Source organism: Capra hircus, chromosome 4, assembly GCF_001704415.2.
Source record: "Capra hircus breed San Clemente chromosome 4, ASM170441v1, whole genome shotgun sequence".
NCBI lineage: Eukaryota > Metazoa > Chordata > Mammalia > Artiodactyla > Bovidae > Capra > Capra hircus.
In genome coordinates, this window is record NC_030811.1 from 14,389,186 (window position 1) to 14,402,532 (window position 13,347).

A 13,347-nucleotide genomic window follows, 5' to 3' on the forward strand; every position below is an offset into this window, starting at 1 on the left:
ATGAGTTTTTCTTATGATCAGAAGACAGGATGCTGAGAGACTCCTTGAAGGAGGAAATGGCAACCCGCTACAGTATTCTTGCCTGGAAATTTCCATGGACAGAGGAGCCTGGCAGGCTACAGTCCACTGAGTCACAAAGAGTCAGACACAACTGAGCATGCATGCACTGGTGAATTCAAGGTGGAAAGTGAATTCAAGGCAGAGACAATGCATATCCAAAGGCCCTGGGGCAGGAAGAGTCTTGTGAATGTCTAGGAACCGAAAGAAGGCTGGCTAGAATAGAAGGAGCTGGGGCAGGAGCCTCCAGATTAGGCTGTCCAGGCAGATCTTTCCCCAATCATGTAAGACGTTGCTGGCCATCCCAAGGATTTTACTTTTTATCCTAAAGTTAATGGGAGGCTCAGGATTTTAAACAGGGGAGACACTTGATAATATTTTTGTTTCAGAACAATGTCTCTGTTTGTAGGGTGGAGAACAGGTTTGAGGGGGGTCAGGGAAGATGTGGGGGACCAGCTAAGAGGCTATTACAGTTCAGTGAAGGAAGAGAGTAGTGGTGGATTGGCCTTAAGGTGTGATGGGGAGACTTGAGAGAAAGGGCTGGCATCAGGGCACTTACTGAAGGTAGAATCATCACTACTATACAATGGATGGGATGTAGGTAGTCAGGGAGAGGGCGTGGCCGGAGTGACTCATGGGTTCTTTTTATCTGAAATCATTCTCTACCTGTCATGGTCAGGGAGACTGCTTTTCCTACATGTCACAATTCCTCACAAACTCCGCTATTCAAAGTACCGGAGTTATTTGAAACCCAGCTGTACGCCAGCTCGACACTGTTTTACTTGGGGGTCCTACCCAACTCCCTTTGGAATAAGTACAGCAAATTAAAGAGAAGATAGAGGTGGGAGAAGCAGAGAGCCCAGGAGGTAAAAATAACATCTATCAGGAGCTGGCTTTGAGCACTTGCCATGCATTTGCTGGTGCTTCTGAGATCTTGGGAAAGGGCAGATTCAGAGAGGAAAGCTGATGCAGGCCCTGAGTTTCTGCATTTCTGACTTGCTGCTGGGTGAGGCTGGTGTTGTGATTCTGTGGATTGCATTTTGGTTGCTAAAGTATTATACTGGGTGATCCTCATAGATGCCCTCATAAGTAAATGAAATTCTTATAACCATTTTAAAGATGGTGAATCTGAAGTCATGAGAGGTTAAGTACTTTGGTAAAGATGCTCAGCTAGTAAGGGCAGTGCTGGTTGGGCTTCCGGTCTGCTTCACTTCAGAAGCTTCAACTTTAATACAAAGCCAGGTCATTTCTCCCTCCAGAGAAATATGCTGAATTCCAGGTTTCTTCCTCAGAGGGACCCACTGCTTGAGGAACTCCTGTTTCCAGGCTTTGATAAGTAGCCAGCTCCTGCCACACTCACCTGTACCTGGGCACACCTGATATTTCCCCCGCAAGATAAGAGGTGCTGTGCTGGAGTGCAGGAGTTGGGAGTCAGTCAGACATGGAGTTGCCTCTGACTTCTAGCCACTGAGCTACTGCCTATGCTCTAGTGTTGATCATCAGTTCAGTTCAGTTCAGTTCAGTTCAGGCACTCAGTCGTGTCTGACTCTTTGTGACCCCATGCACTGCAGCATACCAAGCTTCCCTGTCCATCACCAATTCCCAGAGCTTGCTCAAACTCACGTCCATTTAGTCGGTGATGCCATCCAACCATCTCATCCTCTGTCATCCCCTTCTCCTCCAGCCTTCAATCTTTCCCAGCATCAGGGTCTTTTCCAATGAGTCAATTCTTCACATCAGATGGCCAAAGTATTGGAGTTTCAGCTTCAGCATCAGTCCTTCCAATGAATATTCAGGACTGATCTTCTTTAGGATTGACTGGTTTGATCGCCTTACAGTCCAAGGGACTCTGAAGAGTCTTCTCCAGAACCACAGTTCAAAAGCATCAATTCTTCAGCTTGTTTTTGATCAACATGGGCCCCAGTTTTTATGTGATTAATCTTTTGGTGGCTAGGGTAAATCCTGCTTCTGTGGGAATGGATAAGGATGTCTCCATGGAGAGAAGACATCTGCTGGGTTAATCTTCCTGAAAAAACACAGAGATTAGGACACAAAATAAGCCCCTGGACTTATAAGGTAACCGTGAGATCTTCCTCCCTTTTTGGCCCAGTGGTTCTCACATGGGGATCTGCATCTTAAAAAAAAAAAGATGCTTGATTCTTACACCAAATTAGAGTCTCAAGGTTTGGCCCAGGCATATGTGTTGTGATATAGCTTCCCAGCCGATTCTTGTATTATGAATGTATGTACGTATGTATGTATGTATATGTGTGTATGTATGTGTGTGTTTGTGTGTGAATGTATGTGTATGTATGTGTGTGTAGGTGTAGGTGTGTATGTTTGGCTGCACCGAGTCTTCACTGTCGCGCCCGGGCTTTTCTGGTTTTGCAGTGAGCAGGTGCGGGCTTAGTAGTTGCAGCATGTGCGCTTGGTTGCAGTTGCTTAGTTTCCCAACCAGGGATCGAACCTGGACTCCCTGCATTGGGAGCATGGAGTCTCACCCCCTAGATCACAAGTACCCCCCCACCTCAGCTGATTCTGATGGGTAAGCTGGTTAGGAATCCCCGCACAGTTTAGGAGATGAGAGGAATGATTGTATGAGTGATGACCAAGCATGTCTCTTCCTGGGAGCTTCATTCCTCTGCAAGAATCTTGGGGAGAAGGAGAGGGTCTCAGATGGGGTCTGACAACTGTTTCCAGTGCCTTCCCCCTCCTAGTGGTTGCATTTGCCCCCCACCCTTCCCCACAGTGGTACCTGGGCCCTGCTAGGCCCACCCTTCTCTGGGCATTTCCTTCAAGACAATGAGCTCAACCAGCTGGTGGGCGGGACACTCTGTAAGCAGATTCTTAACAAAGTAAGGCTGGTCAGCCTCCAAGGGGCTCTGGCCGTTGACAACTCCTGAAATTCTAAGCCATACAAAAGAGGTTAAGAACTCTAGTCATTGTTGAAAGACACTTATTTTTTTAAAGGAGCTGGGGGGAGAATTTTTTCAGTGCATTATTAACTAAGCCTGCTTAGGTGACCTTGAGCTAGGAATCTGGAAATTCCAGGCGAGCCCAGTTCGTCATCATCCTTTCTCCATTTACCTCCCTGCTCATGCTTCCTGGTTCCCCTCTGCCTCCCTCCAGCTCTTAGATCATGCTCAGCAAGCGCCTGTCTGTTTACCTGCTTCCTTCTCTCCTTCCTTCCTTGTAAATGCAGCATCTACTGTGTGTGCATTGTGGATAAAAAGAAGGAATTAGAGGTCCCTGCTTTAAGGGAACTCTAAGATTCCTGGTGAGACAGAAAACGTCCAGATGACTGCAGTGTGCTGGGGAAGGGCTATGACCGGAGGCTGACATCGTGTTCCTGCAGGGAGACAGCTGATCTGGGCAGACGGGCAGGGAAGGAGACCCAGGTGGAATGCTGTGACCTGGGTCTTAAGGTTAACGGTGAATCAGAAAACTCTGGTGGAGGAAGGCATTCTGAGAATAGGGCACAGTTCATATGGGGACCTGTCTTACCAGTTGAGGACCCTAGTAATCAACATGGCTGGAGCTGACACAGAGTATGGGGACCCAGGGCAGGAACCAGGCAAGCAAAGCCATTGTGCTGAGTCTTATGTTTTAAAAATAGAGGAAAAAGAGGAAACTTTTTTTTCTCTTTTTTGGCCTCACCTCATGGCATGTGGGATCTTGACTCCCAGACCAGGGATTAAACCTGCGCCCCCTGCAATGGAAGTGCAGAGTCTCAACCACTAAACCTGCAGCGAAGTCCCTTAGTTTTTATTCTTATCTCACAAAGCACAGTTCTAACTAAAAAACACATGTGCAACCCCAGCAAGGGTTCTGGGCATCACGCTTGGTAGTCTGAATATTTTTCATTTCTGTTTCACAGTGAGCACTTCTAAGTAAAGAATACATGCCCATGACTTAAAAAATCCAGTGGCAAGTATAATGAAGACCACCAGCGCACTGGCCTGCCCACCTCACTCATGCCTTACTTCTTCGAGGCAACCAGTTGTTACCTCTTTAGGGTCCCTGTTGTTACCTCTGTACCACTGAATAATATACTTCTATCTCTATTCATTAACTAAATTTAGACATTAGCTACTGAATTTCTACTATGATACAGATTTAAAGAATACTCATCACTCCCATCTCCCCCCCCTCATTTTTATTCCAAAGACATGCTGGAACTAGGAAAGGTACTAAGCAGAGAAACCAGGTTGTGATATATGCAAAAACAAGGTAAGGAATGGGTTGAATGAGCGGGCAGTGGGTACAGGGCGCCATGGGTTTGCTTTAAGGCAGTGGTGCTATGGATTGAGAGCCAGCGGAGCATTTGAGAGAATTTCGGAGGCTAAATGAACAGGACTTTAGTAAAGTGAATTTACAGTTAGTTCACTTTGCTAAACATACCGTTGGTCCCCAAACCTTTTCATAAGCGCCACGAATCTAGAGAGCTGCAGATGGGTCTTTCCTTGTAGATAGGAAATCTTGAATGCAATCCCCAAAGAGTAAAATTCTGAAAAATTCAAAGAAAAACTTACTACCACTTTGAGTTTAGGGTCTAATTCTAGAAGTGCAAATGTGATTGATGAAAAGGAGATTCTGATTGTCAGTTTAACAGACCTCAGAAAGTCATTCATTATAATTCAGTGCCCCTGTCCATTTTTAAAACACTAAAACCTTTCTCCACTTTGTAAAAGAGTATCTCTTCCAAACAAGAGCCAATATTACACATGAGTGTGAGATACTAGAATTCCTCTTGAAATCAAAGAAAAGGAAAATGTTTTAAAAGTTCACTACTATCATTATTTTTCAGCTTTACTGTGGTATAATTGACAGTTGATATTGTAAGGTATTTAAAGTGTTCATCGCAGGGATTTGATATGCATACACATTGTGAAAGGATTCCTCTCATCTATTAACACATTCATCACCTCACGTTTATTTATTTTTGTGAGAATAATTAAGTTCTGCTCTCCTAGCAAATTTCAGTTGTATAATGCAGTGTAATTAACTATAATCATCTTGTTTTACCATCAGACCTTATTCCTCTTATAGCTGAAATTTAGCATCCTGTTACCAATCTCTCCTTATTTTGTCTGTGCCCCCAGCCCTTGGCAATCACTTTTCTATTCTCTTTTTCTAGGAGTTTGCCTTTTTTTTTTTTTTAATTCCACATGTAAGTGATAACCATGAAGTATTTGTCTTAATCTGATGGGCTTATTTCACTTAGCTTAATGCCGTCAAGTCATCCATATTGTTGAGAATGACAAGATTTCCTCTTTTCTCATAGGTGAATAATATTCTGGTGTGTATATGTACATATATACACACATATATACGTGTACCTGTATGTATACATATGTATGTGTGTGTGTGTGCTTGCATGCTAAGTCACTTCAGTGTCGTGTTGGACTCTTTGCGACCCTATGGACTGTAGCCCACCAGGCTCCTCTGTCCATGGGATTCTTCAGGCAGGAATACTGTAGTGGGTTGCCATTTCCTATTCCAGGGGATCTTCACAAACCAGGGATCAAATCTGCATCTCTCATGTCTCTTGCATTGGCAGGTGGGTTCTTGTCCACTCACACCATCTGGGAAGCCCATATGTGTGTGTGTGTAATGTATATATCACATCTTTATCCATTGTTGATTGATGGACACTTAGGTTGTTCCTAGAGCTTTGCTACTGTGACTAATGTTGCAATTTACACAGAAGTGCAGATATCTCTTCCAGATTATATTTTTGTTTCCTTTATTTTTTAATTTATTTTTAATTGGAGGATAATTGCTTTATGATGCAGTTCCTTTGGATATATACCTAGAAGCTGGATCATGTAGTAATTCCATTTTAACTTTTTGAGGGGCCTCCCTTCTGTGTTCTACAGTGGCTGCACAAATTTATGTAGTGTACAGTAGTATGCAAGGGTTCCTTCTTCTCTGCATCCTTGTCAACAATTGTGATTTCTTGTCTTTTTGATAATGGCCATCCTAGTCAGTCTGAGGTGATATTTCACTGTGGCTTTGATTTGCATTTCCCTGATGATTAGCAATGCGGAGTATCTTTTCTGTTCCTTTGGCATACAAATGCCAGCCCTTTGTATGTCTTCTCTGAGAAAAAAGGTCTGTTCAGGTGCTCTGTCCAGCTTTTAATCGGATTGTTTGTTTTTTTTTGCTGCTGAGTTGTACGAACTGCTATTCTTTTCATTCCAACTTTCACACATGCATGTTACTCTTTGTTTTCCAGAGAGAGTGGTTTTATTAAAAAAAAAAGCACCTTATGAAAGGGTCTGTGTGGTGGTCTTGGAGAGCAGCAAGGAAGGGGGCTTGCAGGATAGTGTGGTGCTCTGCAGGCTACTTTAAGTGACACAGAGGTGGAGACAGCTACTTTAGGGCAGTCGGACATCAAGTGTGTGTGTGTGTCCAGTTGCTGAGTCATGTCCGACTCTTGCAACCACATGGACTGTAGCTCACCAGGCTCCTCTGTCCATGGGATTTTTCCATGCAAGAATACTGGCGTGTGTTGCTATTTCCTTCTTCAGAGGATCTTCCTAACCAAGGGATCAAACCCACATTTCCCAGGTCTCCTTTACTGCAGGTGGATTCTTTACCGATGAGCCACCAGGGAAACCCCAAACCAAGTGGAACAGAGGCCAAAGCTTGGCATCTCTGGACACCTCTGTTACTAGTGAACTTGAGCAGGGTAACTTCTGCTCGGAGAGGAATCTGTTGAATAAGCAAAGCAGTGCTCATGAAAGGCGGACCCAGGAGGAGTATATGGTAAACAAAATTGTTCCCAGTATTCTTCATTAGTTGGATTTTTACATTTTCATCCCAAGAGTGTTGATACCATTCTCCTGCTGTCCTCTAGGGGTACTCTAATCCCCACAAAGCTCCTGGCCAACAGGTATCCTCCTCTTCTTAGTAGAGCCAAAGAAAAAGTTGGTGGCAATTTTCCAGCTGTATGCAACCAAGGTCCTGGATTCCCTGGTGGCTCAGATGATAAAGAGTCTGCCCACAATGTGGGAGACTCGAGTTCTACCCCCTGGGTTGGGAAGATCCCCCGGAGAAGGAAAGAGCAACCCGCTCTAGTATTCTTGCCTGGAAACTCCCATGGATGGAGGAGCCTGGTGGGCTATAGTCCATAGGGTCACAGAGTCAGACACGACTGAGCAACTTCAATTTCATGCAACCAAGGTCCAAAGTTTTCTTAAAAATTGTGTATAGACACATACATGGCACAGATGCCATTATTTTATTTCTATATCTAGTATTATTTTGTCCCTACAATTAACAAACTTATTATTTACCCTACCACCTGATTCTCCAAAGGAGTTGGCCTGTTTTACAGTGAAAGTCAGATGCAACAGGAACATTAAGATAAAGAAAAAGAACAAGATCTATGATCTGAATCTTTGGATGGAGGAGAGGGTATTCAAAGACAGTTGCTAGAGCTGGAGATTAAAAAAAAAAAAAAAGAACTCTGAGCTTCCCTGAAAGCAAAGCAAAAGGGAAACCGCTCACTATATGATAAAATAAAATTGTCCAGTTTCTCAAGAAAAGTAAACATCAGAAAAGTTGGCAGGACGTCAGTTCTTTAAGGAACAGCAAAGGCAAAAGAGCTGAAGTCTAGTCACAGATTGTTAGAGAACATTTGTTTACTAGAGGTACATAGTCACCAATTCCTTCCTGTTCTTCCCTGGTCCCATACGATTTATCTGAAACACTTCTACCATCTCTTAGTAACTCTGGTTCTACTCTTCCCTAAAGACTATATCCTTGGCTTCTTCTGAGCTGATACACACCCTCTTACAGGCCACAGGATACTTGATGGGTGCCTTCTTTATACCTAGAGCACCTCCTGAGGTGGTGATTTAGTTGCTAAGTTGTATCTGATTCTTGTGACCCCCCCCCCCCCATTGACTAGCTGTCCAGGCTGAATTCTCCAAGCAAGAGTACTGGACTGGGTGGCCATTTCCTTCTCCAGGGAGTCTTCCTGACCCAAGGATGGAACCCAGGTCTCCTGCACCGCAGGCAGATTCTTTACTGACTGAGCCATGAGCACCTCCCTACTACATAGCATCTCTTCCTGTTTCAAAAGCTATGCCTCTCATTGGACTAGTGAGTACACTACTGAAGTAGCCCATAGAGGTTCTGTTTATCAGCAGAACAGAGATGACTGGTGATTCTCATGCCTAATGAGGGATCCCATCCTTTTCAGCAGAGATCATCCCCAGGGACTCTCAAGTCCTATCTTGAGTGCATAATTCAAAGACATGACCTTGGAGAACAGAATTCCCAAAAGTCTAAGGGGTACTCGCATGTGTTGAAGTTATTTGTATAATTTCATCTGGAGGTTTTATATATGTGATCAGTTTTCCAGAAAGAGGGCCTGTGGTCTTCATGATATTCTCAGATGGGCTCATTACTTCAAAAAAGTTAAGGAGCGTTACTGTAGAATTTGATTGCTGCATCTGGTGGGTAACACTGCAAGCTTTTAACTGTGAAGTAAGGAGTGCAGAGGAGGATGGTTTTTATTCGTGTTGACCTTAGGCCTATATCTTTGACACCTACCATCCAGGATAAGACAGAGTTCCTCCTTAGAATTGAAAACCATAGAGTGTCTCTAGCCCTTTTCTATATTGCCAAATCATAATAAAACCACAATGAATTTACCTATGGGGCTTCTCAGGTGGCGCTAGTGGTAAAGAACCCACCTGTCAACACAGGAGATATAAGAGACACATGTTTGATCCCTGGATCAGAAAGATCCCCTGGAGGAGGGCATGACAACCCACTCCAGTATTCTTTCCTGGAGAGTCCCATGGACAGAGGAGCCTGGTGGGCTACAGTCCATGGGGTCACAAAGAGTCAGACATGACTCAAGTGACTTAGCACAAAGCATGAATATATCTATAGTGCTCTGTGGCTTATAATACATCCAAATACATCATCTGATTTGGTCTTCACAATAACCCTAGGAGGTAACCATTATAGTCTCCATTTTACAGATGAGACATCCCAAGCTCAGGGAGTTTTAGTGACTGATTCAAGGTCTCACTGGAGCTAGCAGGGTCTAGAGGTCCATCCCAAAACCTGAGTTCTGTGGTGTGTTTATATTCTACCTGCTGGGAACCACAGCAAGTTTGGAAAAGCTGGCCTTTCAGCATAGCTGAAACCAGCCCAAGCCACTAATAACTTAACTTTCTCAACTTGATGCACGTAAATGTGACCTCAGCCCCTCAGTACACACATCATCGTTAGTTATAATTCAACAGCAGAAGAAGTGAGTTGTTAGGTGGTAACTCAAGTTGTTGGCATATGGAACATATATATATATATATATATAGTATTGGGTTGACCAGAAAGTTCATTCAGATTTTCCATAAGATGGTATGGAAAAACCCAAATGTATTTTTGGCAGGCCCAGTATATTGCATCTTGGTTTACTTAGACTCATGCCTTGGTCACAGACTGAGGTGCAATGACAAACACAGTGGGGGTGGGTGGTGATGGTGGTAATGGTGGTGGTAAGGGGAGCTCTTATTCATCTCGGGTAGAGTTGAGTCGCTTTAGACCACTTACTCAAAAAGATTTGCCTCTCAGTCCATCAGAAAGCACTTCTGATCCTGAATATCTCACCACAGGAAGCCTACGTGACTCAGCAGGATAAAATCCGGCTGGTGGGGGAGCTGATGACGGTCCTTGGGTCAGCAATCATCCTATTCCTAGAGGTGAGGTGCAGCTGAGCCGTCAGACTGAAGTCTTTTATCTTTTTTTTTTAAAACACCAAAAACATTTTTTATTGGGGTATAGCCAATTAACTACAGAGAAGGCAATGGCAACCCAGTCCAGTACTGTTGCCTGGCAAATCCCATGGACAGAGGAACCTGGTAGGCTGCAGTCCATGGGGTCACTAGGAGTCAGGCATGACTGAGCAACTTCACTTTCACTTTTCACTTTCATGCATTGGAGAAGGAAATGGCAGCCCACTCCAGTATTCTTGCCTGGAGGATCCCAGGGACGGAGGAGCCTGGTGGGCTGCCGTCTATGGGGTCGCACAGAGTCGGACACGACTGAAGCGACTTAGCAGCAGCAGCATAACCAATTAACAATGTTGTAGTTTCAGGTGAATAGCAAAGGGACTCAGCCATACATAGACATGTATCCATTCCTCCCCAAACTCCCCTCCCATCCAGGCTGGCACATAACCTTGAGCAGAGTTGCTTGTGCTGTCCAGTAGATTCCCATTGGTTATCCACTCTAAACACAGCAGTGCATACATGACCTTCCTCAAGTCCGCAACCACCCCTCCACCCACAGTGACCATACTCTGTGGATCTCTTTCTGTTTTGCAAGTAAGCGCCTTTGTATCATTTCTTTTTATATTCCACATATAAAGGATGTCATATGATAGTTCTCTTCCTCCATCTGACTCACTTCACTCAGAATGACACTCTCTAGGTCCATCCATGTTGCCACAAATGGCCTCATTTCATTCTTTTTAATGGCTGAGTGATATTCCATTGTGTGTGTGTTTATATATATACTCCACATCTTCTTTATCCATTCCTCTGTTGACAGACTTTTAGGTTGCTTCCATGTCTTGGCCACTGTAAACAGTGCTGCAATGAACAATGAGGTACATGTATCCCTTCAGATCCTGTTGCTCTCTGGATATATGCCCAGGAGTGGGATTGCGGGGTCATATGGTAGTTCTGTTTTTGTTTTTTTAAGGAACCTCCACACTTTTCTCCACAGTGGCTGGACCAGTTTACATTCCCACCAACAGTGCAGGAGGTTTCCCTTTTCTCCATACCCTCTCCAGCATTTATTGTTTGTGGATTTTTTGATGATAGCCATTCTGATCAGTGTGAGATTATATTTCATTGTAGTTTTGATTTGCGTTTCTCTAATAGATAGCTATGTCGAACATCTTTTCACATGTGTATTGTCCTCTTTAGAGAAATGTCTGTTCAGGTCTTCTGCCCATTTTTCGAGTGAGTTGTTTGTTTTGATGCTGCTGCTGCTAAGTCGCTTCAGTCGTGTCCGACTCTGTGCGACCCCATAGATGGTAGCCCACCAGGCTCCTCTGTCCTTGGTATTCTCCAGGCAAGAATACTGGAGTGGGTTGCCATTTCCTTCTCCGTTTTGATGCTACTAAGTATCATAAGCTGATTGTAAATTTTCAAGACTAATCCCTTATCAATCACATCATTTGCAAATATTTCCTCCCAATCTATGGAGTGTCTGTTTTTTGTTTCCTTTTCTCTGCAAAAGTTTTTGAGTTTAAGTAGGCCCCACTTGTTTATTTTTGCTTTAATTTCCATTATTCTGGGAAATGGATTTAAAAAGATGTTGCTGTGATTTATTGAACTGAAGTCTACTGTTTTCCTTCCCCACCCGGCCTTTTTCCAGATCCCGGATATCTTCAGGGTCGGTTTCTCCCGCTATTTTGGACAAACTGTCCTTGGGGGGCCATTCCACGTCATCACGTGAGTGTTCTTCCTTCCGGGCCCCTGCCTTCCCTTTCCAGAAGCATTTCAGGTCTCCCTACCCCTCTCTGGGACCCTCGACTCCAGGGACTTCTCTCCAGTGGGTTCGTGGGTGTGATTGTGTATGTGTTTAGGAGGATGTGCGGTGGGTTCTGGGCAAGGCAGCGCCACGCTAGAAGGGACCTAGAATATTCCCAGCCCCTCCTTTCATGGCCCCCTCCCCTCTCTCCTCCCAGCATCACCTATTCCTTCCTGGTGCTGGTGACTATGGTGATGCGGCTCACCAACACCAGCGGGGAGGTGGTACCCATGTCCTTCGCTCTGGTGCTGGGTTGGTGCAGCGTCATGTACTTTGCACGAGGATTCCAGATGCTGGGCCCCTTCACCATCATGATCCAGAAGGTCAGAGCTTTCTCCAGTTTCTCTTGCTTTCAGACATCAGACTTTTCCCAGACCAAGGGAGGGAGTGGGAGCAAAAATTAAAAAAAAAAAAAAAAGTGCTTTCCCCACAGTTTCTCCTACTTTCAGACATTGGACTTTTCCCAGACCAAGGGAGGGAGTAGGAGCAACAAAAAAAAAAAAAAAAAATGAGGCTCCTACTAGATCTGGTGGAACTCTGGTGACTTGCCATCTAGCAGCAGTAGCTGCTAAAAGGCAGGTGGAGATATGGTCCCCCATCCTGCCTCCCCTCTCTGTTCTCTGTAGATGATTTTTGGAGACCTGTTGCGTTTCTGCTGGCTGATGGCTGTGGTAATCGTGGGATTTGCCTCAGGTGAGAACGTCACTCTCTTCTCCTCCAGAGCATGGGGTTCAGTTCTCCAGAAGCTTCTCTCTCATCTTGCTCTCACTTATTTCTTGTTCGTACTCCCTTTTGCTTTTTCCCCTCCTAGTAGAGAGTGAATTGAAAACATGCTCATATGCTTAGGATCAGGGTCACTAAGGTTGGCCTAGAGCATGAACTCATGTGCTCTAAAGTTCTGGGTCAATCATGTTTATGTTGACTAACTGCCCTGCAGCCTCTTTAAAGGAGAGATAAATAAAGGGCTTGAAGAGAGACGGATATGAAACAGGAAAGTCGGGCCAGTTGTGAAAGGTGCCATAGGCAAAAAGTTCACTATTTAATTCTTCTATGTTGACACTTCGGAAGAATAAATGAAAAGCATTCAATAATACATCAAGTGCCCCCTTTTTTTTTCATTTATGTAGTCAAAGGTTAAAGAAAAGAAAGGAATTTGGAGAAGGAGGTACAACAAAAGGGTTTGGAGGGTTTGAAGAATGAGGGAGGAAACCGGTGTGAAGAGAGGCTTGAAGCACAAGGGCCAGTGGGGACCCAGTCATGGCCCAAGGAGCAGGGAAAGGAGGAGAGGAAACATCCAGAACAGGGTAGATGAGACAGAGCGAGGGAGGGAGAGCACAAGTGAACAAGGAGAAGAAAGTTCTTTGGAGAAGGCAGAGAGGAAGGAAAAGCAAACACTGGGGCCTCTAATCCAGTTCTCCATGTCTGCGGCTGAACCCCTGGAAGGCAGGTGGATGTACAGGGTGACGTGTGAAGACCCCAACCCTGGGCTCTTAGTACAAAGGATGCCATTCCTGTCTTAGGCATCCCCTTGCTTAATGGGGGTTCCCGGAAAACAGTAGATGGAAAAACTACACCAAGATGGGAACTCTGAGAGGGTAAAACTTTGTCCGTTTGGAGGATTCCTCTCCTCATGTTCCCTTCCTCCCCACCCTCATCTATGCGTATGCAGAATGAGGGGATGTAGCAGAGCCATTTTCTACAGACCTCCCAAAGCATCTGTTCTTG

The 13,347-nt window shown here is 44.7% G+C and overlaps 1 protein-coding gene across 1 annotated transcript in view; it reads left to right on the forward strand.

Annotated features, from left to right (window-relative positions):
- Nucleotides 1-13,347, forward strand: part of TRPV5 (transient receptor potential cation channel subfamily V member 5) — a 29,995-nt gene that overhangs the window by 10,190 nt on the left and 6,458 nt on the right. The window contains exons 9-12 of the mRNA XM_018046845.1: nt 9,696-9,782; nt 11,467-11,543; nt 11,780-11,945; nt 12,249-12,315. Coding sequence (XP_017902334.1) covers nt 9,696-9,782; nt 11,467-11,543; nt 11,780-11,945; nt 12,249-12,315 — 397 coding nt within the window. The remainder of the gene's footprint in view (nt 1-9,695; nt 9,783-11,466; nt 11,544-11,779; nt 11,946-12,248; nt 12,316-13,347) is intronic.